This window comes from Pezoporus wallicus, unplaced genomic scaffold (assembly GCF_028554395.1).
Source record: "Pezoporus wallicus isolate ANWC-B61680 ecotype Strahan unplaced genomic scaffold, APGP_CSIRO_Pwel_v1 contig_9913, whole genome shotgun sequence".
Lineage (NCBI taxonomy): Eukaryota > Metazoa > Chordata > Aves > Psittaciformes > Psittacidae > Pezoporus > Pezoporus wallicus.
In genome coordinates, this window is record NW_026640215.1 from 414,241 (window position 1) to 437,781 (window position 23,541).

Here is a 23,541-nt window from a genome sequence, read left to right on the forward strand (position 1 = left end):
CATCACATCCACATCCACATCCACATCCATGTCCATGTCCACATCCATCCACATCCATATCTAACCACATTCACATCGCATCCATATCCACATCCCCCATCAGTGAGCACTCTGCATCGAAGGGACACTTGGGGTGGACGTGCCCTTCCACCCCTTCCTGGCCTCCCTGCTCTGCCCTGCCCGCACAGCCCTGGAATGCACGTTTCCTTCCGTGCCACCCCGGGAAAGAGGCAGGCGTGGGATAATAGAATATATTAGCCCTGAGCCCATTCAGCTCCGGGCTCTTTAGGAACAATGCCTGCTAACTGAGCTGATTTTTGCCAAATGACTGCCTTTCGTGCATGAGCAGCAAAGTGGAGCCCCCAAATAGTCCCCACAAGCGCTAGGGCCTAGGGCCCATTGTTTTACTGCTGTGGTTGAGGGCATGGAGGAGTCATGGCCTTGCCTGCCCTGGCATTTCTGCCATGGTTTCCCACCGTCCCAGCCCCAACAGAGGCGGCAGTGATGGTGGAGATGAGACCAGCCGGGGCTCGTGGTACCCACGTTGCTCCAGGGAAGGGATGCAGCCACCCGCCAGGTCCCCACATGGGACATCCTCTATCACCCCAGCGCCATGGGGCTGTCACACCTCCTCCTGCAGCAGGACAGCTCCTGGGCTCCCAAGGGGGTATTTGCTTTAGATCCCAAAGCAAAGGATGCTGCCATCAAGCAGCACCAGGATCGAGGCAGGCACCAATTGCAGCCGCTGTCTCCTGCTAGTGTGAAATTAGCACCATTAAATGCTAGAACAGCACAATCAACAAAAGCTTTACTAGCTGAGATAGCACATAAAGAACTACGACAGCTAATGCCTTCAGCACTGCTGAAACTCTGACCGTCTGCCCCCTCGTCCCAGGAGGGAACTGATGGCAAATATTTACAGGGGCTTATAAATATTTATCCTGTAATAACTTGCTGCATTACAGCACATTCTTCTCTCTGAGGCTCAGCTTTGCCCCAGACCAGGTGCAGGCTGCTGAGAGGGTCTGCAATGTATATAAAGTTTGAATAACATACAGCGAGCGCCGTAAAATAGCCAGCAGCTGAGGTGCTCGTGTGAAATAGGGCTGCCAGTCGTTCCTTAGCCAACAAAAGAAGTATGTGGCTGGGATCACAGGTGTGGAGGCACCTCGGAATGGTGCAAACCCCTTCCGTGCTGCCACGGAAACCTGGGAAGTGGTGCCGGTCCCCAGGGAGCCGTAAATCACAGCGAGATGAGGCCCATGGTGATGGAGCAGACAGGGACCTGTGCCTGCTTCAGTGAGGGGAAGGCCAGGTTGGATATAAGGAAGGAGTTCTTCCCTGTGAGGATTCTGAGGTGCTGGCACAGGTTCCCCAAAGAAGTGGTGAATGCCCCATCCCTGGCAGTGTTCAAGGATGGGGCTTGGAGCAAGCTGCTCTAGTGGAAGGTGTCCCTGCCCATGGCAAGCGGCTGGAACTGGATGAGCTTTAAGGTCCCTTCAACCCAAACCAGGCTGGGATTAGCTGATTTTATATAACAAGCACCACGCAGCATCCCCTCCCCAGCCCACAGCACCGGTTCCCATTCCCACCACGAGCACTGCGCTTCATCTGCTGCCCAGCACAAGCTTGGCCTGGAACCAGCGTTTCTGTTGCGGTGTCGTTTCATCTGTCTGCAGGCCAGATATTCACCTTCCCTGCAACCATTCCTTTGAGCCATCCATCCCCTTCTTTACTTAACTTGTTCATGATGAACGACTCGCAAGAGCAGAAGCAGCCTTCGGTTCGGAAACCACGCGAGAGTCTCCGAGCAGCACCAGCGATGGAGTGTCTGAACCTCTTCCTAACAGGAATAAATAAACAGCCTGGAAAGGCTCCATTGTGTGTCTTCTAGGTTGCTATTTTCTTAACCCTGCCTCATTAAGATGGATGGAGTTTCTGCTTATTAGTAATTTGGCAAGTTCCTCTTTGTGCACGCTCCACACTTCTCGCTAATGACGCTTTGCTTCAGCGGTTAACAAAAGAGACTTCCAACTTGGTCAGTGAAAACACAGGCATGCACTTGGGGCACTGGGATGGAAAGCCCATGTTCTGGAGATGTGGCAGACAAGAAACTGCAGGGAAGCCAGGGAAGGAAAAGCTGCTGATCATAAAACCTTTCCTGACATCCACATAATTCTGGCTTAAGGACTTCAGTTCATTGATTTACATACACAATTGCAGAGCTGACAGAGCCCATAACGCAGTGATTCAGAGCCCTCTCGCTGCTGTTCCTAAAGCACGTCCAATGGAGATGAAGCTGGCACTGCTCCTGCCTGGATTTACAGCTGGCCATTAAAGGATGTTTACAAGCCTTTAGTACAGTGTACACATCTGGTAAATCATTGATTGAGCAAATAGCTCCTGGTGTCATGCTCCCTCTGTCAACCATTCCCACTACCACATTACCCAGCACAGACTCATTGAGCACACACTGGATTTGCATGTGCTGTCACTGTGATCTGGATGCTAACAGACATGCAGCTACACCATGAAATCCACACCGGGCTCCGGCATTCCCAGCTCATCCATGACCTGCGAGCAGGGAAACTGCAATCAGCTGCACGGGACAAGAAGTGAAAGAGGAGGCTGTTTCTTCCTAGGGATACATGTGGAAGAAGAGGAGGCAATTGGGAATGCCTTCTCCAGCCTGTCGGTTGCTTGCAGGACACTCAGCTCCTTAACCTGGTCTGTGCCAGGCATCGCTCAGGGGTAGGAGGGATGTGAAAGCATCCTGTGACTGGATGCACTGCAACAGACCAAGACCCAGGAAGGAGCCTCATCAGCAGGCAAGAGAAAGCTCCTAGATGAAGCCAAGCCAAGGGGCTACACTCCTTCAGCCTAGCAGCACACACAGGGCCCTGCAGAGCCCCGCAGCAGTGGCAGCATCCCCTTGCCCCAGCTGAGAGCTGCCAGGTCTACCCAAGGGCTCACTGCAGGGGCAGCCAGCGCTGGCCAGGCCTGTCTTTGCTGCATCACACAGGCACAATGGAAGAGAAGCAGGATGGATATGGGGGAAGCAGCATCCATTTTGCCAGTGATGGACCCACACTGAAGTCTTTTGGCAGCAGGAGAAAGGGGCTGTGTCTGGTGCTGCCCCTGCCCCAGCTCATTGTGTCTATGGGAGCATCTGGCCAGATGTGCAGTGATCTGTGGCCAAACGCTCGCTCCCCTGGCCACGGAGCTGGGCAAAGGCCAGAGGGTAAAGGGCAAGCCATGGGAGCAGAAACAAAGCTAGATCAGCTCATTCATGCAGACCTTTTCAGGAGCTGTTGGGTGGCTGGACAGACGGACATGGGACTGTGTGAATCACCATAGAGACACACAGGCTGCCAGCGTGTCCCATGCAACCACTTCACAGCAGTTGGAAAGGAGGTGCAGGATCCTGCTCTCACAGGGATTAAAGTGAGGGTGCAGGCAAAATGCCCATTCCCCATCCCAGTCCATGCTCACGGATATGGGGTGATGTGGGACCATGAAGGGTCAGCACAGAGAACTGACGTAGATTCTTTCCTGGGCACCACCGCTCCCCAGTGTCAGGTTTTCAATGGGCTCGAAGGTCATCCAGGCAGGAGAACAGGGAAAAAGTCTTTTCCTTCCCCCATAAATGAGTTTATGGAGGACTTTAAGAGAGATTTCATCCCTCCCTCCCCCCTGCTCAACTGTACTGTGCATGTTAAACCATTTGAGGAAGGGAATTCATTAGCAACAGGGCCCAAAGCCCGTCCTCTGCACAATGGAGATCCCACTTTTTCCTCCCCGGCCTGAAAAACACATGCCCAAAATCCGAGGACATAAATTTCTTCTAACCTCATTCATTCTGGCGATTGATGGAGAAAATCCATAGCAAATATTTATGACTTTGCAATAAATAACCCTCACAGAAGTTACAAAGAGCTCTGGCGAGTCTCAAGGTAACTTTCAGCGAGTTCCTGGGGTCAGGGCACATCGGGATACTGGGTCTATAGTGCTCGAGCCTTTGGCTCATCTGTTTTGAATTATTGGTATTACTCAGCCGAGCAGCGCTCTCAATGGACTAGCTGTGCTGTGATTCCATGCCATATTTCATTTCTATGGTGGGAGAGAGGCTTCAATCATTATTAGCTGTACTATTTGCAGCCAGCAGAAAAACACCCCAGCAGTTTGGTCGTGCTGATGCCCACGGACTGAGCCGCACGGGCTCCATGAGGAAGGTGTCCATGCCCTGGGATGGAATTCCGGGCTGGATGCTGTGTGTTTTGCTGCCAATTCAAACCATGGACCTGCCGAGATGCTCCCGGGTTGTGTGGTGCGAGTGGGTCTGAGCACGTTCCTCAGCCCGTTTCCACTGTTTGCTTGTGTCTTCCCACGGGATCCTCACCGCTTCACCCACGCCAAAGGATGCCCAGCGCTGTGCGCTGCATGGCTGAGTGATGCTTTGGGTACCACTGGATCCCATGGGTCCCTGCTCCATCTTCGTTAGCTCTTAATCATCGCAAAGGAAGGAGAAGCATCACGCTGCGTTCCCGGGCGCGGGCTCCATTCAGGGCTTTCAGAAAGCAGGGTCAGACGTGTCTTCTGACCTGTGACCTGCCGCTTCCCTCCTCGCCCTAATTATCTAATACAGCGCTCTCCCTGCCAAGTACAATGGAACAATTTGTCACTTCAATTGTCTGTCAGTCAACACTGGGGCCTTTTCAACAGCCCAACACATGTTTTTTGAGAGCCTGTCAGCAAGGGCTGTCTGGCCAGGCGCAGAACCATGCAAAATGGAACCTTTGTTAATTCTGGTTCTTAGAAAAGTAAATCCATTCACTTGCTTTTTCCCTCTTTTTTTTTTTTTTTCCCCTGTGCCAGGCCTTCAGTTTGGAATTTGCACAAGAAGCTGAAGCGCCCCTGATCCCTAAATGATTGGTCCGAGGATTTGCATGAGGAAGCAGAAATTAATTATTCTTTTCTTTGCTTTTTATTTGCTGTAATTGTGTGTTTAGAAATGAGATTACATTCTACAGCAGCACGAGGGGCTGGGCGGGGGGGGACGGGGGGAGAATTGCTTTGCATCTGTTTAGCTCCTTAGAGTTAAGATCACCTAATCGTTTCAAGCATTTCCTAAGATTCCCTGGCTCTTTCTCTGCTTTAATGGCCAAACAAAGATTGTGCTGCTTCCCGAGGAACTTTCCTGGCAGCTGAGCTCAGCAGTGGGAGCCAGGGGCTTATCCCACTGCTCAAACAGGCTTCTTGCGGCTTTGGGCACAAACCGCATCCCAAAGCTCAGTGGCTCCTTGCATAGGGGAAAGGATGGAATGGATTCCCACCAGCAGCACAGGAGGAATCCAATCACTCGAGGTGAGGTGGTCCTGTCCTGGGGAAGCTGCTGGGAGCATGGAAACACAGAGTCACAGAATGGTTTGGGTTGGAAAGGACCTTAAGGTACGGTTCCAACCCCCTGCTACAAGCAGGGACACCTTACACCAAGCCTCTGTCCAACTTGGCCTTGGAATTTACTACCTTCCTTTATGGTTTCATGTACTCTTGTCATGTAATTTTAACCACCTTATTCGAATTCACTATCTTTGAATAAGCCTCTAATTCTGAACTATTTATGTATGGAATCATAAAATGCTGCAATGCAACGCATGGATCTCCTGGAAACAGGTTACATGTGAACATTTCCATGCTTCGCCTTCATGTTCACACAGCAGACCTAGGAGATTCCCATCTTTTCTATTCCAAAAGTACAACAGTAGATGTCTTTAAAGGAATACCCCCTGAATTCCATTTACCTCCTTTTTCTTGATCCAGGTTTTCAGTTAAGCCAGGGAAGAAGTAAATGCTCACCATCTACGAGAGGCTGAAGTTGCCATGAGGGATAAGAGAGCTCTGGTCTTACGCTTGCTGGGAGATAAGCGAAGCAACTTAGTCCACTGAAGAGCTATTGAGTTGGAGTTTAGCCTTTGATTCAGATCCATTCACGTCTGCAGAAGCCAAGCCTTTAGCCCCTGGCAGAAAGCAAAAGGAGGTTTTAGTGCAGACATGGGCCATGTATTAACTGCTTTCAGAGGTGAGCAGACACAGGACTGAAGAATCAGTGCATTTCCCTCATCATAAGAATTCCAGAGACATCTCCGATGCAGTAGCTGTTACATTCCATTGCAAGGGCTTCAGAGTTTACAACACGGAGGCCAGCAGCATCTCAGACACCCTGAAAACGTATTTGTATGGTTTTATAAACTCCAGGAAAGCTGCAATTGGATAAACCTTGCATTCAAAAGCACATTCTTTGAGAGTATTTCGTATGCACATAAAAGCATCCGAGAAAATGTTAACATCATGATCTTAACTGTTTGCACATTGGAACCAGCTAGAGGTTAGGGAAACGCAGTCCATCTGGTGCCCTGTTTCAAGCAGAGGATTCTGGAGTGTGTTCCAATCAGAGCTTAGCTGCAGGGAGGTGACCCATGGCCAGGCAAGGCAAGAGCAGCAAGCGCAGGGCTGCAGCACTGAGCAGTGCACCCCACTCTGCAGCAGGGGGGTCTGGCTCAAGGGTGCAGAGGGGAGAAGCAGGGACCCCCCAGCCCTGCGCTCCCCAGCCCTGCACCACCGGACCAGGGGCTTCCTCCGGGCTGTGCCTGGTTGGTTGTTCAAGCAAAGCCATTAGGTGTTTATTGGCCTTCATTATGGAGTGTGAGAGGGTTAATTAGTTCAGGCTGCTCCTCTGGGAGAGGGTGGCAGGCAGGAGGACGAGGCAAGGTCAGCAGCAGCCCAATAGGCAGGTTCACTTCCCCTGGTCCCTCTTTCCCCCTGTAGCTCTCTTTCATAAGCATACCAGCAGTGTCGGTGTCACATCTGTGCAGATGTGTCCTTGGAGCGTGTTTTTGGCGACAGGGGCAACACTGTTTATAATATATTCTATATATGATAAATATATGTATGATAAATACAATAGATATGTATAAATGTACATCTATACCATACATATACGTATATTTAATATATATTGTCGCAAAATTGCTTCTTTTGCCCAGAGTATGGCACGGAGACCGCTTATTAAATGCATAAACTGAACACATCATTCCTATGTTTATCCCTTCCTCGTTGAACCGAGGTTCAACATTCTCAGCCTCAGCACCGGATGGATGTGAGGATGTTGAACCCTTGCAGATCAGAGAGCCCACACAGGGGCTCCTGCACCACCCCACTGCTTACAGCCTCTCAGCCTGGAAACAGGGAGACACGGGGTGATGGAGGATGCTTGCTGGCCACCAGGAAGCTGTTTGGCAGCTCATCACCCTTCCATGAGTTCATCCAGCTCCTGCCTCCAGCATGTATACCCAGTTTTGCCTGTTTCCATCAGAAACCTCCTCCCTCTGTAAATACAGAGTGGGAAGGAGAGACCTGCAGCCTAAGGAACCAAACCAGCCACGCTGCTCTTAGCCACGCTCAATCCATCCCTTGTCCCTGGGGAAGGCGGAAATCAACTTCCAAGAGTGGGAATCCCAACCCAGAACTGCTTTGCTAGACAAGGCAAGCCTGGGTTCTTCTTCCTTGCCTGTGGCAGGGGTATCCCATCACCCTGCATCAACCATGGAATCTGTGCTGGACACTGGTGGGGCAGTGTATCTGGAAGCTGTGTCCCACAGCCATGCAGTCCTCATGCATAGACATCCAAAGGGGAAGCTGTAACCTCTCCCTGCCACCCCAACCAGGGCATTCTGACTGCTCGGTGCCCCCCCCAAGCCGAGGTTTAAGGGTTAATGTTTCCATGCGGCTCCACTGGCATTGAATTCCTTTTGGCCATCAAAAGTCCCATTGCGGAGGAAGGACAATGCCTTGCACCAGGCTCTGGTGTGACGTGAATGAAGCAGCGAAGGGAATTGCAAATGCTGACACCATGGGGCTCATGGAAGCCTCAAACACTCCCAAGCTGGGCCCCAGCTCTCCCAAGCCGTGCTCAGCATAGGACCATAGGCGAGATCCACCCTTGCTGGATGCATCCAGTGACCTCCCATAGGAATCGGTGCAGTTTCCACTTCAAGAGCATAAAGACAAAGGTTAAGGGCAAACAGAAAGAGGTGTTGTGCCTCTTCCACACCCCTGGCAGCCATAGGCACAGTCTGTCACCCTTCTGCATATTCCCTCTTTAGCCTAGCAGCCACTCCTGGGATTTATTTGTCCCCAAGCTCCATAGAGTGAGCAGCTCCTCTGAAAACACATTTGGGATGGGGGAAGCAAAGGTTATCAGCTTCTTAGCAAGAGGAAATGAAGACCACAGCAGAGCACAATGGAGTAATCCCTGCCTGTCAGGTACAAGCTAACAACGGCTGTGGTCCCTGCTTGATTATATCTGCTCCATCTAATGGTGAAAAAACATTCATTTCCACTTAAAAGCCACCCTGTGTGATGTTTAGGAGGGTGATTTCCCTATGGAGTCAGTGCTGAGGGCTTTGAAGAGGGATTCCCTGGAGGGTGGGCATCAGGCATCAGCATTTCCCCATTACTGTGCAGAGGAGCCCCTCTCTGCGGGAATTCTGCCCTGCGATGGAACCACTCCAGACCTGCAGGGCTGGATCCATGGGGCTGGGCTCGGTGTGTCCGCATTGGGGTGCCCCAAGGGGGTGCCAGGACCTCCCAGACACCCACCCCAGGCCTGGGCAGGGCTGATGCAGACCTTGCTCATTGCGCATCCCCACTCAGCGATGCTCCCACAGGGATGCGGCAGGGAATCAGAGCAGCGCTGTGGCGATGGGAGCCGCTCTGACCCGGCAGAAGTGGAGCATGGCCCAGGGCAGCGTGTCTGCACTGGAGTTCATTCCTCCTTGGCATGTCTGGGAGCTCTTCCCTACATCAGGAGGCTGAGAAGAAGCAGCTGCGCTCAGCAAACAATGAAAGCCCCAAAGCCTTTGCTTCCCTTCACTTTTTGCTCACAAAGCGATGATTCCCATCAATCGTGTAAATAAACACGTCCCCGATTAGCTGACTTCCGAACCTCGGAACGGGATCCCATCATCCACCGTTTCACAACGTCCAGAGGAGGAAAAAAAAAGACTCCCAGGAATGCTGAAGGCCAGAGATCAGCTTCATTTGCACAAGGGGCAGGATTAGGAACGAGGATTACATCCAACTTGCTTCCCAATTGTGGCTGATGTGGAAGACTTTGCTGCTGCAGGACCTCCAGCTCCTGCAGCGTGAAGGGTTCTATGGCCCCCGCTCGCTGCTCTCCCTCCCAGCCAGGTTCACCTTCACCTTAATCGCTACCCCGAGATCCAGGGGCCATTTACCCGCAGCCCTTCCAAACCCCTCGCTGCAGCTCTTAACCTCATGTTCCCCATGGGGGTCCCCGTCCCCATGAGGGCAGCCCTGTCCCATACAGGGACAAAGCAGCTCCACAGCGCGTTGATTACACCCGGACACCGTGAGACCCACACCGGTGCCTCCCCCCCCCCCCCGGGACCCCTCTTGGTGCCTGCCCGTGCCGCGGGAGGGCTGTACCATGTGTCCTAGGCGGGGGTGTTCTCTGTGCGTGTGTAATGGGAGGGGGGGAAATGGCAGAGGGGGCACTAGGACCCGGAGGCGCGCATGCGCACTGCCGCCCGGTGAGGCAGCGGCGCTTGCGCCAGGCGCTCTTCCGCCCTTTCCCGGAGGCGCTTCCGACGCTTTTGCGACAGCCGTAGGTGAGCGGCGGCGGCGGTGGTGGCGGCGGTGGAGCGGAGCCATGAGGCCGCAGCAGGCGCCCGTGTCGGGCAAAGTGTTCATCCAGCGGGATTACAGCGGCGGGACCCGCTGCCAGTTCCAGAGCAAGTTCCCGGCCGAGCTGGAGAACAGGGTAAGGCGGGTGCCGGCGCTGCGGACAGGGCCCGGTGCCGCTCGCTCCTCCACCGAGGCCCGGCCTGTGCGGTGCAAGGGGACGCGGTTTCTCCCTCTGTGGCCGCCCCGGGGGGTGCCGCGCCACCGGCTCCCGTCGGTGAGGTGAAGAACGGGTCTGAACGCGCATGGGAGAGGCGCGGTCTCAAGATCCAAAGGCATATCCTGCTTTGGATGTTGTCGGAGGGCAGAAAAGCGGGTTTGGGGGTTATTTTTGTTGTCTAAATGGAGGTGTTGGTCAATTATGGTAAGGGAATACTTCGAATTTGCAGTGAAAAGCCACGTGAAAAGTACCTAAAAATGCTGGTTTTCGGTGCTTGTGAAATGTTTGTGTTTTGAGCTAGTTTTACTCCCCAGGCACGCAGCTGTCTTCTCTGGTAGGAAACTAGAGTGTGTTTGTTACGTGAGAACAAAGCCTGTGTTGTGTGGCTATTGCTAACACTGTCCTCTCTGTGCTGAGCCCCACAAGTACCGTCTCAAGTACTTGCGTTTCGTTTCATGCTTTTGGATGTAACTGACAGCAACAGACACTCCTTGCGAATGCTTTTTCTTGCTGCACTTTGCTCCTCTTCCTCGTTGCTTTGCTTTGTTCTGAGAACTTGTTTGACCAGCACCAAGGTGTTATTGATATAATGTCAATACAAAAGACTTGCCTCTGTCAGTCCACTCCCAGGCTGTTCTCCTTGCATGTGAGTTAAGCCCCCCCTTCCCCAATTGAAATGCATGTTGTTTTAGTTCTGTTACTTTTAAGTGCTTTGTGTTCATGTTGTGTTGGAATCAAGACTTGGTCTCATCACTGGGCAGACCCTTAACAAAGAGCTACAGGTCTGTAACTCGGTGTCCTTCAGACTCTGGCTCTAGACAGCGGCTGCGAAGTGTGGAAGTGCAAATAAGCACTAAATGAAGGTAGATGCCTGAAGGTATCAGTGAGTCCATAACGTGCAGGGTGTGACAACTGAACGTGACTTCTCTTGCAGATTGATAGACAGCAGTTTGAAGAGACTGTCCGGACGCTGAACAACCTCTATGCAGAAGCTGAAAAACTTGGGGGCCAATCCTACCTTGAAGGATGTCTCGCCTGCCTGACTGCCTACACCATCTTCTTGTGCATGGAAACGCACTACGAAAAGGTGTGCTGCTTTCTCTGCCCTGGTAGGCAAAGGCAGCGTGAGCGAGTCCCATGGGCTGCAGCCACCCTTGTGTCTTGGTGGGTTTTCTGTTGTGACCTGCAGACACATTCCCCGCAGGCTCTGGACCTTGTTGCAGTGTGATTTCATAGGTACATTAGACTTAGGTTGAGTCATGTAATCATTGCTTGTACATCAGGAATCCTGCAAGTCCTGTCTCGAGCTGTGTGCTCGGTTCCCCTAACGTTGGTATTGCTGGGGCTTGAACACTGATGTAGGGAAACCCACTGACTTCTGTGCTGCTGTGTTACCAGGTTCTAAAGAAAATTGCCAAGTTCATTCAGGAACAGAATGAGAAGATCTATGCTCCTCAGGGCCTCCTTCTGACAGACCCCATCGAAAGAGGACTAAGAGTTGTATCCTTCTGGGGTGGCTTCCACTGCCTCCTGGTTTGTCTGTCTACGATGTGCTTGATCTCAGTGTGGCACCCTCTGGTCATGCTTATCTGTGGCACGGCAGAATAGGTGTTTAGTCTTGTTATTCTCCATCGTGTGCTATTCTCTGGTCAGATTTTGGTACGTTAAGATTTGTTGCATCAAAAGACAATTAAAATGCAGTGTTGGAACCTGTCCTTTGAGGCTGCCTTGAAAACCCCATATGTATAAATAGAGTATAAACTACCTCTATTTCAGTGACCTCTAAAAAGGTGTTTGTCACATTGAGGCAAAAGTGGCCAACTTGGTAGGATAGAAGGTGATGATGTGGAAGCAGGAGGTGGCTGTTGTTTCATTTGCAGCCCTGGGCTCAGGTTCTGGTGACGGTTTTGCTGTGTGTTACCACCATAAGTTGACAGCAGCCTGGCACGTTGTTCTGCCGTGGCTTCTTCCAGCCTTTTCAACTCTGGAACCACACTGCAGGCATTTTATCTCGTCGTTGCCTCAGCAGTTGTAAAGATCTCACATGACAAATCCAGCGGTAGCATGAGGAACACGTATCATTGACACTGGAGAAGCTTGAAACACAGCCTTGCCCCTTAGATGCATGCTAAGGGCAATTCTTTGTGGTTGGGTTATTGTGTATTTGTCTAAGCAGCTTATAGCTATCACCTGCATGATTTCATTATCCTCAAGATGTTTTCTGCATTGTTCTCTGCATAAACCTGGGAAAACACAAACAGCAAAACCCCAAAACCATTCAATTTCAGTAAAAGCATCTTCCATTTGGTTAGTGACTTAAGTAGCTGGAGTATGGAAGTGTTTTGTCTACTTCATGGCTTTTCCTGACGTTTAATAGAAGGTGGCAGGGCTCAAACCCATGCAGCATCTTGTGTTCTTGCTGTCAGGACACACTGACCTAACCTGGCATTTCTTGTGTGCTGTTCTCTTTGCTTTGTAGCTCTGGAAATGAGCCTTGAAAGATCAAGGGTTCCAATATCTTATTCCCTCTTTTTGGTTATATTTTCACAATCTTTTTACAGTGTGTTTCCCTAACAGCTTTTCTGTGCAGATTGAAATTACCATTTATGAAGACAGAGGTATGACCAGCGGAAGATAAAACTGTGGAGTGTCAGGTACATGTTAACCTGATCAATCTCAACCGATCTCAACCTGGTTTCTGTGCTCAGAGGAGTAGATTCTGTCATACTGAGGCACAACGGTGTGTAATGAGAGGCTGTTCACACAAATCTTGTGTGGACCAGCTTTTCTGAATGAGTGGAAATATCAATACTTGGCATAATGTCACTGAACATCAATGCAGATCAGACAATACCACATTCACATTTAGGGACATTTGGGTCTTGACTGGATAAACATGCATAAACCTGACTAGTGCTGTATCATGTCCAGCATTGTCCTCTGGCGTGTAGATAAAAGGATCTTTCTTATTGTCATGAAGTCTGTCATAAGGTTCTGAGCAGACTAACTTAAGACAAATCTAGACTTCAAAATAGGTCACTATTTAACTGCTTGGTTTGGATTCCCAAGCAGCTTTTGTACTAACAGCATGAGAAAAATCATGGATGGTGCTAAAATCAGCTCAAACCTGAACTGGCTCCCTTGCCTTAGGTACTCTGCAGAGCCTGGGGTGCTTGTCTCAGTCTAGCTTGTTGGCAGTGTGTGCAGAAAAAAGGCTGCAAATACTTCTGCCTGTTATGCAGAAAGAAGTAAAGGGTTTATTTCCTGTTAGACAAATGGAATCCAGACCCTGCCTTTCCTGCCACTGCTTCCTAAGATAACAAAATCCAGCCACGGCAAGGTTTGTGTAGGGGGTTGTTGGGTTTGTTTAGCAATACTTTCTACTAATGTGAAACTTCTTTTCTAGCAGATAGCTCAACAGTGGACTTGCTGTATCAAAGTTCCCCTACCTCCTACTTTAGAGCATCATTCCTTTCTTTGCTGCCAGATCCACAGTGCCATCTACTACAAGGACTAACTTCCTCAAACTGCTCCACGTGAGGTGACCCAGCTGGTCAGCATCCATTTTGTGGCCAACTTTTAAGCAATGAGACAATGAGATCACTTTTTAGGTGTGTTTTGGTTTTAAGGGGGGCGGGTGTCCCCCAGAAAAAAAAGCAGAAGTGGTAAAGCTATTTCTGAAAGAAATGGGGCACTTTGCCCAGCAGCAGGCTAGTTTTAGTCACGTACGCGCAGTGCTGTTCCTCCCTAGTTCTTAAACCCTTCTGCCCATCAGAAGCTCTGGAAAGCTGCAAGCTGGAGTTGGGAATTTCCTTCCCTCCAGGTCAGTGTTGGAGTGAGGGGACCCACAGTGCCCCTGCCTGGCGAGAAGGGACTCAAGGCAACGAGCGTTTAATGCTTCCCGTGCTGATTCTCATGGAAAACCCGAAGGCAAAGTGTTCCTTGTTTTCAGTGTTTCAGTTGTCCCTAGGAAGGGGAGGAATAGCTGGACTTTGAATACTGGTGGTTTTTTTACTACTGTATCCGTGCTGTTATTGCATCTGTCAGTGCTCGCCAGAAGAGGGGGTCTATTCATTCAGAAGCCAGTAAGTACATTAAAATGGATGCTGAACCAATAAACATAACGACACCTACCCTTCCTCCGATTAATATGTGAAGTGTAAAACTGTTTCTTTATGGATTTATTATCTATAATTTATAAGGAAAACACTGATTTCACAAACTGTTAGATATCGTGTAAGATGGTTTCTTAATCCTGTCTGCTGGCACACTCTTGGCAAGTAGAACTGTGCATTAGTATCCCCCCTGCATCGACATTCCTCAGCAGTACCTGCCAAAGTAAAGTTCCTACAAACCAAGCTGGCTTAATATCGTATCCTTTTCCCTTATCAAAGCAAGGATGTCCAGGGTTTGTACGTCACTGTCCAGCTGTAGAAGGAATCCAAGGAGCTAGGAAAGCAGCATGGGAGCGCTCTGGCTGTCGGTGGCACTGCAGGTGCTAATTCTGGATCTGAAATTCCAGCTTCTTACTCAGCCACTGATTATTTTTTTGTTTCTTTTGATATTTAATATTTTAATTGTATAAAACTTGTTTTTTTTCTAAACTGTAACAGTGTTTGCCTTTCACATCTGTTGCGATATTGGCAGAAGGACTAATGGATTAGTAAATCTTTTCTTAAACCGTGTCTGGTGTCCTATGTGGTCGCGCTGCTCCGCGCCAAGGAGCGCTCTCGGGGCCGTTCTCCCTCCCGAGGCAGCGGGATGTCAACGCACAGAGCATGCTTTCGGGATCGGTTCTGGAGTTTTGCTCACTTTCGGTACCGTTTTGGTCGCTTTTGGTACCATTTTGAGCTCCTTTGATACAGTTTTGTTCACTTAACACCATTTTGTTTGCTTTTGGTACCGTTTTATTCGCTTTTCGTACTGTTTTGTTCACTTTTGATACCATTTGTCCCCTTTTGACACAGTTTTGTTCACTTTTGATACCATTTGTCCCCTTTTGACAGAGTTTTGTCCCCTTTTGACACAGTTTTGTTCACTTTTGACACAGTTTTGTTCACTTTTGACACAGTTTTGGTCACTTTTGACACAGTTTTGTTCACTTTTGACAGAGTTTTGTTCACTTAACACCATTTTGTTCGCTTTTGGTACTGTTTTGTTCGCTTTTGAGAGTGTTTTGACCCCTTTTGACAGTTTTGTCCCTTTTTGTTACCATTTTGCTCTGCCACCATTCTGTTCGCTTTTGGTACCATTTTGGCTCTTTTGATACAGTTTTGTTCACTTTCGGTACAGTTTTGTTCAGGTAACACCATTTTGTTCGCTTTTGGTACCGTTTTGTTCACTTTCGACGCAGTTCTGTTCACTTTTGGTACTGTTTTGTTCGCTTTCGACAACGTCTTGTCCCCTTTTGAGAGTTTTGTCCCTTTTTGTTCCCATTTTGCTCTATTCCGACACCGTTCTCTTCGCTCTGGGTACCGTTTTGTTCGCTTTTGGTACCGTTCGGTTCATTTTTAACCCCGCTTTGTCTGCTACCCCCTCTCGGAGCTGGCAGCCGCCATCTTGTCCCGACGGGGCGGGGCGGGGCCGCGCCTGCGCGGAGAGGCCGCCTCGAGTGGCGGGAGGCCGCGGCGCGATGGCGGCAGTGGGCGCTGAGGCGCCGGAGCGGGACTCGGACGGCGGCGGCGAGGAGCTGGAGCTCACCCCGGCGCAGCTCATCCGCAGCCTGGAGCAGGTCTGTGGGCCGGACCCCGGGCAGGAGGCTCGGAGCGGTGCCGTTATGTCCTCGCTGGGGGCCGCGGCACGTAGCAGTGGCTTACAGTGTGCACCCCCCCCCGCCCGCCTCTTCCAGGCCTGGCTGAACGAGAAGTTCGCTCCGGAGCTGTTGGAGAGCAAACCGGAGATCATCGAGTGCGTTGTGGAGCAGTTGGACCATATGGTGGGTGCTGTGGGGCTGAGGTGGTGGGGCAGGGGGACACGGTTGCTGTGGGGGTCCCTGAGGTGAGGCTCTTTGGGTGCCTCTCTGGGCTTGTCTTGCAGAGGATGCTGTGAGGTGCAGAGGGGACTCTGAGGTGCAGAGGAGCAGCTCAGCCTGGTTTTGTGGGCTCTATGCACAAACCCCATCGTCCTCTCCGGTCCTTCTTTGACATTTCAACCGTTTCATGTCTCTTGGCCTGTTCTTACAGGAGGCAAACCTGAAACGGGCAAAGGGAGGAGACTTGAAGGTGAGCGTTCATCGGATGGAGATTGAACGGATCCGCTATGTGCTCAGCAGCTACTTGCGGTGTAGGCTGGTGAAGGTAAGGCTGTGCTGCACAGGGGGTGAGAAAGGGTCACTTCAGGAGTCATTTCTACTCCTGCTTCAATAAGGCGCTCGCTCTGTGTCCTCTGAGGATCACACTGTTGGTACCTGTTTAACTGAGAAAAGTCTGTTTCAGGCCTGGCTTTTGTCTCACTATCAGATAGAGAAGTTTTTCCCCCATGTCTTGGAGAAGGAGAAGTCTCGAGCCGAAGGGGAGCCTTCCATTCTGTCACCAGAGGAATTTGCTTTTGCTAAAGAGTGAGTAGGTTTTGGATGCATCTCCCTCTCTTTTGTAGGTTATAGACCTCACTGGTGTGGTACCCTCAACAGTTCTGGAGCCTGTTTGCAATGAGAATCACAGGTTTTACCAGGAGGTTTCCTTATGGACAGAGTGAAATAAAGCAACTCTGATAACACTGAGTCAGTGACCAGGGCAAGCCATGAGTCTTGTCTCTCTCTGTCCATGCCTGGGGCCAGGAGACATCAGTTGCTGGCATTTTGTATTGATGCTCTCCCTGCAGAGTTGTAGTTGATGAAACCAGTGAGTGCTCCAACCGTTTGTTTCAGGTACATGGCAAACACAGAGACCTATCTGAAAAATGTGGGCCTAAAACACATGCCACCCAACCTGCAGAAGGTGGCTCTGCTAAAATCAGGTGAGTACATCCTGACTCCAGGGTCATCTCATGGCAGCAGGGCTGTGGGGGAAGCTCCGAGCCCTGCAGGGGAATGCAAGCCAGTGCTGAGCTTGTCCCTTCAATCCTTTGTCTGCAGTTCCAAAGCCCAACCTGGACTCCTTCGTGTTCCTGCGGGTGCTGGAGCGGCAGGAGAACATCCTGGTCGAGCCGGAGTTTGACGAGCAGAGGTAGGAGGGTGTTTCCCTGCTGGCTGTGGTGCAGGTTCCAGTGGAAGAGCTATCCTGAGCACATGCCTGTCCCTGGCAGGGATTATACCATTGACCTGGAGGAGGGCTCCCAGCATCTCATCCGCTACAAGGTCGTTGCCCCACTGGTGGCCTCGGGAGCAGTGCAGCTCATCTGAGGGTAAGTGTGAGGCCAGGACTAGGGTGGGCCGTGGGTCTTCCCATCCATATTCCCTTTGCATGTGGCATGTCTGGGCAGGGCAGCGGTGGTGTTGGAAGGGGTACCCTCAACAGCATGCAAATAAAGCAGCAGGACATCTTCCCTCTGCTGCTGCTGATTGCCCCCACAGCTCATCAATCTCCTGACGGCTTGTGACATGCCTGCAGTACAACCAGGCTCCTGAGCGAGGGCAGCCTGTGTCACAGCACTCCCTCCAGCAAGGCTTTGTCACCGTCCCCTTGAGAGTCCCAGGGGAGGGCTGAGTGTCACTGCTGCCTCTTCAGACCCCAGGCCGGTTTGGCAGCAGATGTGGGCAGAGTGCATTCATCCTCAAAGGTGAATACAGCCTTTCTAAATAGCAGGGTGCTCTCTTTTAAACCCTCAGCTGTATGTTCATCCCTGCTCCAGTTTATCACTGTTCTTTAAGTGAGGCTAGCCAGTGACCGAATGGTGTGGCAACCAGCTGTGTAAACTACGCCTTCCCCCATCGGCTTTGATCTTGTCACAGGGTCTGTGCAACCCTGGCTGTTTTGCAACTGGCTGATTGCTCTGAGGTGAACTGGAGGCAGGGTGGAGGGGGGATTCCTCTGAACCATCCTTGGCACATGATGCATTGAGCAAAAAAACACCACACGTAAAGATATTTGCTGGCAGAGCAGATCTTGGTTATTGCAGAAGGAGCAGGAGAGATTGGGAACATGGTAAGGATGGAAACTGCAGCTCAGAGGAAAGGGAACATCGTGGGAGAGCCAAGGTTTGGGTGTTTGCACCACTTCCCTGCAGTGGGAAGGGAGGGTGAAGAGTTTATCAGCTGGGAGATGCCCATGAGCTTAGGAATTCAGGGTTTTTCCCTTGAAGCATTGTTATGCAGCCAAACAGCATGCCTGTGCTTCCTTGGAAAGGCCCTGCCTTCAGGGAAGGGAGGCTGCATGAGCTCTGTTCTGCCCATGCAGTCCCAGTGTGGATACAGTTGTGTCTGATGTGGCCAGAGAGGAGCTTTTCCTTGGCATTTTGGCGAGAACCATCCCTTGCCATGCAAATATCTGATGTTTGCCTCCAGAGCAGGCCTGGATTTGGAATTGCTGTCTGGCCCTTATGCTTGTAATGGCATTCCTTGCCCTGGGCTGAGGAGTGAGCACCTCCTGGTCACATTGTGAATGATGCAATCACAATCAAAGCAGCATTTACAGGTTTGTCACAAACCTCTTCTTAACCAGAGCAGCTGGTTCACTCTTGGGCTGCTTGTGCCAGAGCCACACGGTCTTTGTATTGCCCATGTAAAGGTGGTGGTTGCATCTGTGGTCCTACTGCAAGTGCAGACTTCGCACAAAACCAGAGCATGGAGGGTTTGAGGGGGGGCATGAGGCCCTGATGCTTTTCCAGCCTTTTCCAACCTGCTGCTTTCAGCTGCCTGACTTCTGGGCGGTTGCACAACTATTGTAGCTAATCCTTAGCTCAGGGCTGCCTTGGTCAGTGAACTCCAGACAGCGTGGTCTGTGTGATCAGCAGCTGAGGGCTGTGGAAGAGCTCTGAGGAGCTCTGAAGCTTGTGGTGGCCTCATGTTGTTCAGAAAGATACTGAAGGAGGCTGGCAGAGCTTTTTCAGAATGATCTCTTGCTGCAGCGTGAGAATATGAGTCTCTTTTGTGTCACCTCCTCTGCTTTGTATGTTAGTTGTGCTCCTGCTTATCAGGCCAGCACTCTGTAGTTGAGTATTCAGCTCCGTGTGCAGGGGTACTTGGATCAATAGCACAAATGCAAAGCTTCACTTTGAAGCTTGTTTAAGACCAGCGGTGGCCAGTTTCACTAAAACAGAGCAACTGCAGTCATGAGCTCAGGAGAAAGCAGCTTTCTGCTGTGTGTGATGGAGTGAGGGCTTCCACTACAGCTTCTCATTGCTATTGAAATCTCTTTTGCTCAAACAGTTGCTGGAGCAAGGGGAAAAGCAGTTCTTTTGAGCTGGTCACACAGAGGAAAAGCTCCTCTTGACCTGTTGCATGCCTGTTCTAGTTGGAGGTGAAGCCAGCTCCTCCTTTGAGGCAGTGTCTTCCCTGCATGGTGGCCTGTGAGGAGCAGCCTGGTGCTGCTCTGCCAGGCAGGGGGTAACACTCCATCTCGTTTGCATGTGTGGTTTATAGTGCTCCTAATGAATCCATTTAGGTAAAGAAGATTCTTGTAAGTATAGACTTTAAGAGGAGGCTGGGTTTAATCCTGTGGAATCAGTAGGACAGTCTCTGAGGAAGAACTGCAGGTCCTGCCCGTGTCTGCAGCTCTGCAGAGGTGATTGAAGCTCCCAAAGTCATCACTAATCCCCTGCTGCAGGAGAGCTGTGAGGACAGTGTCTGGTGGCATGGCTGGGGGACTTTCTCCTTGGCCCTGTTAAGCTTGATTGAGCGATTGTCCACACCACTGGTACCTGCCCCTCTGCTGCGTCTCCTGTGGCTGCAGCCAGTGGGAGTGGAAAGGGTGCCTGTGCCCTTCTAGGAGCTGAATCCCAACTGGATCTGCTGGTTTCCAGGGTGCAGTCAGTACAGCTCCTCCCTGGAGCCCCTCAGTTGGCACATGGCAGTGCCATCACAGCCTGTACAGGGGTTTGAGGATGGCCATGAGGCTGGAATCAGTCAGGTTCACAGTGAGATTCTCTTGTGGTGTACCCAAGAATGCTGCTGTCTGCTTTTTGTGTCCTCCCGTGACTAAAACCGGGACATTTCTGTGCATGGATACTGCCTTACAGTGCTTCTGTCTGTGCTGGGAGAAGTGGAAGTGTCTTTGTCAAGGAAGTGATGCTGTTGGCTTGTGCTTTTAGATGGAGAAGACCCAGCAGTCCATCCACCTTAATCAGTGTCTCTGGGAGAGAAAGTGCAGAGTGAGAGCCACTTTTCCAGCTTCCACAGGGCTCAACTACATCCCCTGTTCTCTGCACCCTCAAGGTGGAGGTGGCTTGGGTTTACTGAGTGATTAGCTCTAAACACAAAGTAGGTGGATGGGGACAGAGGTCGCCAGGAGGGCACTGCTGGTGAGCTGTGATTTCCCTGAGCCGGATCTGCTCTCTTGAGGGCAGGGGACAAGGCGGGGTGAGTGCTTCCATTGCAGGGGGGGGCTCTTTCCTGGCTGTGAGGCTTCCCCCAGGTCACTGCAGTGGAGGGGCTAAGGGGAAGGATGTACTGCTGCTTTCCTAGCGCCAAGACCCACGTTAAAACTGGCACCAAGGGCCTGTAGCGACTGGACAAAGGGAGCAGCTTTAACCTGCCGGAGCGGAGATTGAGATGAACTCTTAGGTAGAAGTTCTTCCCTTTGAGGGTGCTGAGGTGCTGGCACAGGGTGCCCAGAGAAGCTTTGTCTGCCCCATCCCTGGCAGTGTTCAAGGCAGGGTTGGATGGGGCTCGGAGCAAGCTGCTCTAGTGGAAGGAAGGACACTTCCAGCCCTGCAGCCCAGCCAGACCGGTGGGTCTGGCTCCTGCTCACCCACAAAGGTCACTGTCCTGCTCCACCCCAGGCCAACAGTGACACAAGTGCCACATGTTCTTCCAGAGGGGTGCTCCCCTCAACTCTCGCTGCTCTTTGCCTTGGCCAGGGCAGAGCAGGAGCGTTTTGCCAGCCGAGCGCTGGGTTGGAGCTTGCTCCTCCAGCCATCCTGTGAGGGGTGCCTCAGGTCGTGATGGTGATGGGGAGCCACGTGTAAATGCCCAGAAGGAGGTTGTGTCATGAGCTGATGGAAATCTGTGCTGTCAGCAGGAACAGTCAGGGCTGCTTAACCTAAATGGCTCTGCAGAGATTAGCCGTGGTGCAGGGCGGGGGTGATCTGATTTAGGTGATAGTCCTTTCTGTCAAGGAGTCACATGTGAGCCGGGCAGTGACCGTGGTTTGGGACAGCGCTGGGAGTGAGGGACACCGCGGTGTCTCCTGCCTGCTCCGCGGCCAGTGGATTCCTTTGTCAGGGCAGGGATCTGGGGTAAGACACGACTGAGTCGGGCTCGCTTTGGGGCAGAGGCTGAGCCTGGACTCGGGTACCCGGAGAGCGGCCCTTGCACAGGGACGGGTCTATAAAACCAATTCCCTGCAGCTTCCCCAGGGCCCTGCCCCGCACGCGGTCCCGCACTCACCCACCTCCAGGAGCCCGGTGCTGCGCGTTCCCTCCGCGCTGCTCCTCCGAGGCCCGCAGCCGGGGCGTTACCGGTGGGGCCGGGGGGGGGTCCCGCTGCCCCGTTAACGGCCGCGTCCCCCGGGCTCATCCGCGGGGTGGGCGGGGCCTCCCGGGGGCGGGACCAAGCTCCCATTGGGCGCCAGGGGTGTGTCTCCGGCGCTGATTGGTCTCCTCTGTGGGCGCGGGGTGTCCTGGCCCGCGGCGTGCGCGGGACCGCACTGCCCGAGTGGAGCGGAGCGGGGCGGGGAGGCGATGGGAGCGGGGGTTGTGGGGGCCCCCTCTGACCCCGTCGTCGCCTCCAGGCTCCTGCCCGGTGAGCGCCCGCAGCCATGCCGGTGGACCTGGCCGTGCGGCTCTGCCTGGGCCACTCGCCCCCCATCCGCAAGCTGCTGAACTCCTACGAGGAGCTGCGGGGCAGCCGCGGGCGAAAACCCCTCCGGTCCTGCCTCAACCAGAAGCTGAGCGTGGAACCTGAGCCTGAGCGGAGGGAGAACACCAGGAGCAGCAAGGGCCAGAAGAAGAAGAGGGTCGTGTTTGCTGACACAAAGGGGCTCTCGCTGACGGCCGTCCGCTTCTTCTCAAAGATCGAGGAGGACCTGTGTGACCTGCAGCATGCCCTGTCTGACCTCGCCTGCTTCCGACCTTGGCTGCGGGCCTCGCACCCAGAAGCGTGCAGGTACGTGCTGGACTTCCCACAGCCCTCTGCAGACTACCTGGCCTTCCGCAGCCGCCTGCACAGCAACCTTGTCTGCCTGGAGAACTGTGTGATCCAGGACCGTGCCCTGTCCGGGACGGTGAAGGTCAGAAACATCGAGTATGAGAAGAAGGTCATGGTCCGCATCACCTTCGATGGCTGGAAGAGCTTCCGCGACATCTCCTGTCAGTACATACATAGCACATATGGCTCGGCTGACACAGACATCTTCTCCTTTGAGCTCTCCCTGCCCAAGCCGTCTGTCTCCCGTAGGGCTGCAGAGTTCTGCATCTCCTTCCAGTGTGGACAGAAGATCCACTGGGACAACAACCACGGGAGGAACTACAAGATCTGCCACACGGGGGTGATCCGCCCGCCTTCCCGTGCTGTCAAGAATGCGGGCTGGGAGCCCCTCGGTGCTCCTGGGGCGGCTGCCCTGGTCCTGTCCCACCTGCAGAGCTGGCGGCGTGCAGAGACCCAGGCTCCCTACTGGTAGGAGAGCAGAGGGTGCAGGTCCCTTCTGCCTCTGACTGTGACACGGGGGTCTCTGGGGAGGGGGCAGCTGCCCAGGATGCGCTCAGGGTTCTGTCACCTCCGGGTGCCTGCTGATCTCCAGGGGTTCTTCTTCCCTGCTGGCTCCTGCTGTGGAGCCTGGAGCCGCTGCCCCCTGTGCCTGCTGCCCGCCGGCCCTCCAGGGCAGGAGAGCGACGAGGAACGGTCGTGACCCGAGGCTGGGCCCCTCGCTGCCACCCAAGTGCCTTGTGTGGAGCCGCTGGGGTCGGGGCCGGGGCCGTGAGGGCGGCGGCAGCGGGACCACCTCTCTGCGGGGCTCCGTGCGGGCAGGCCCCGAGCTGCGGGGAGCGCCTCCGGTCGTTGGTGCTGTACCGGGGGGGGGGTGTTAATAAAGTGATGGCACTCGCGAGTCCGCCTCTGCCTGTTCTCTGCCCGTGCTCCCCTTCACCGGCACCACGCGTCCCCTGCCGACACGATGGTGCCGCTGCGCTCCTACGAGCGCGGCCCCGCGGCTGGCGCGCTGACGCCAGCGCACGCACGGCGGCCGGGAGCGCGCACGGCACGGGGCGGGGGCGGGGCCGGGGCCGGGGCCCGGCGGCGGTTGCGGCAGGTGAGTGCTCACCGGCCCGGTTCGGGCCGGCCGGGAGCGGGGCCGCGCTCCCCTTCCCCTTACGCGCGTTCCCTGCTCCCCGTGCGGGACTCGGGCCCGGGCCCCGTTCGCACCGGCGGCGCTGGGGCGCCTGGGTAGGGCCCGGCCGCGGACCGTTAACCGGCGCCCGCCTCGGGGAGCGCGGCCTGCGCGCCGCGCGGAGCCCTGCGCCTCACCGAGCCCGGCCCGGCCCCCGGGCGGCTGCGTGCGGTGCCCCCGGTGCCTCCGCTTGGCCCGCGG

The 23,541-nt window shown here is 53.2% G+C and overlaps 3 protein-coding genes across 5 annotated transcripts; all 3 read left to right on the forward strand.

Moving 5' to 3' along the window:
* The first annotated feature begins 9,702 nt into the window (after window positions 1–9,702).
* Window positions 9,703–13,729, forward strand: GOLGA7 (golgin A7). Of its 3 annotated transcripts, none has more exons than XR_008973327.1 (5): window positions 9,703–9,841; window positions 10,857–11,009; window positions 11,321–11,530; window positions 12,513–12,576; window positions 13,332–13,729. XR_008973327.1 is itself a non-coding variant. In XM_057418130.1 (5 exons), exons 1-4 carry the CDS (start codon window positions 9,731–9,733, stop codon window positions 12,558–12,560), a joined length of 414 nt encoding a protein of 137 aa, XP_057274113.1. In that variant the 5' UTR covers window positions 9,703–9,730; the 3' UTR covers window positions 12,561–12,576; window positions 13,329–13,729. The 3 variants fall into 3 exon arrangements, 2 of the variants coding, with proteins under 2 accessions (XP_057274113.1, XP_057274112.1); XM_057418130.1 differs by having other exon boundaries at window positions 11,321–11,422; window positions 13,329–13,729; XM_057418129.1 differs by having other exon boundaries at window positions 11,321–11,422.
* A 1,780-nt stretch (window positions 13,730–15,509) lies between these two features.
* GINS4 (GINS complex subunit 4) lies at window positions 15,510–21,837 on the forward strand. Its single transcript, XM_057418128.1, has 8 exons — window positions 15,510–15,653; window positions 15,771–15,857; window positions 16,105–16,218; window positions 16,381–16,478; window positions 16,788–16,876; window positions 16,995–17,085; window positions 17,165–17,263; window positions 21,748–21,837. The coding sequence occupies exons 1-7, from the start codon at window positions 15,555–15,557 to the stop codon at window positions 17,259–17,261; spliced, it is 675 nt and encodes a 224-aa protein (XP_057274111.1). The 5' UTR covers window positions 15,510–15,554; the 3' UTR covers window positions 17,262–17,263; window positions 21,748–21,837.
* LOC130603960 (protein phosphatase 1 regulatory subunit 3C-B-like) lies at window positions 17,174–22,815 on the forward strand. Its single transcript, XM_057418126.1, has 2 exons — window positions 17,174–17,263; window positions 21,748–22,815. Exon 2 carries the CDS (start codon window positions 21,775–21,777, stop codon window positions 22,633–22,635), a length of 861 nt encoding a protein of 286 aa, XP_057274109.1. The 5' UTR covers window positions 17,174–17,263; window positions 21,748–21,774; the 3' UTR covers window positions 22,636–22,815.
* The last annotated feature ends 726 nt before the right edge of the window (window positions 22,816–23,541 follow it).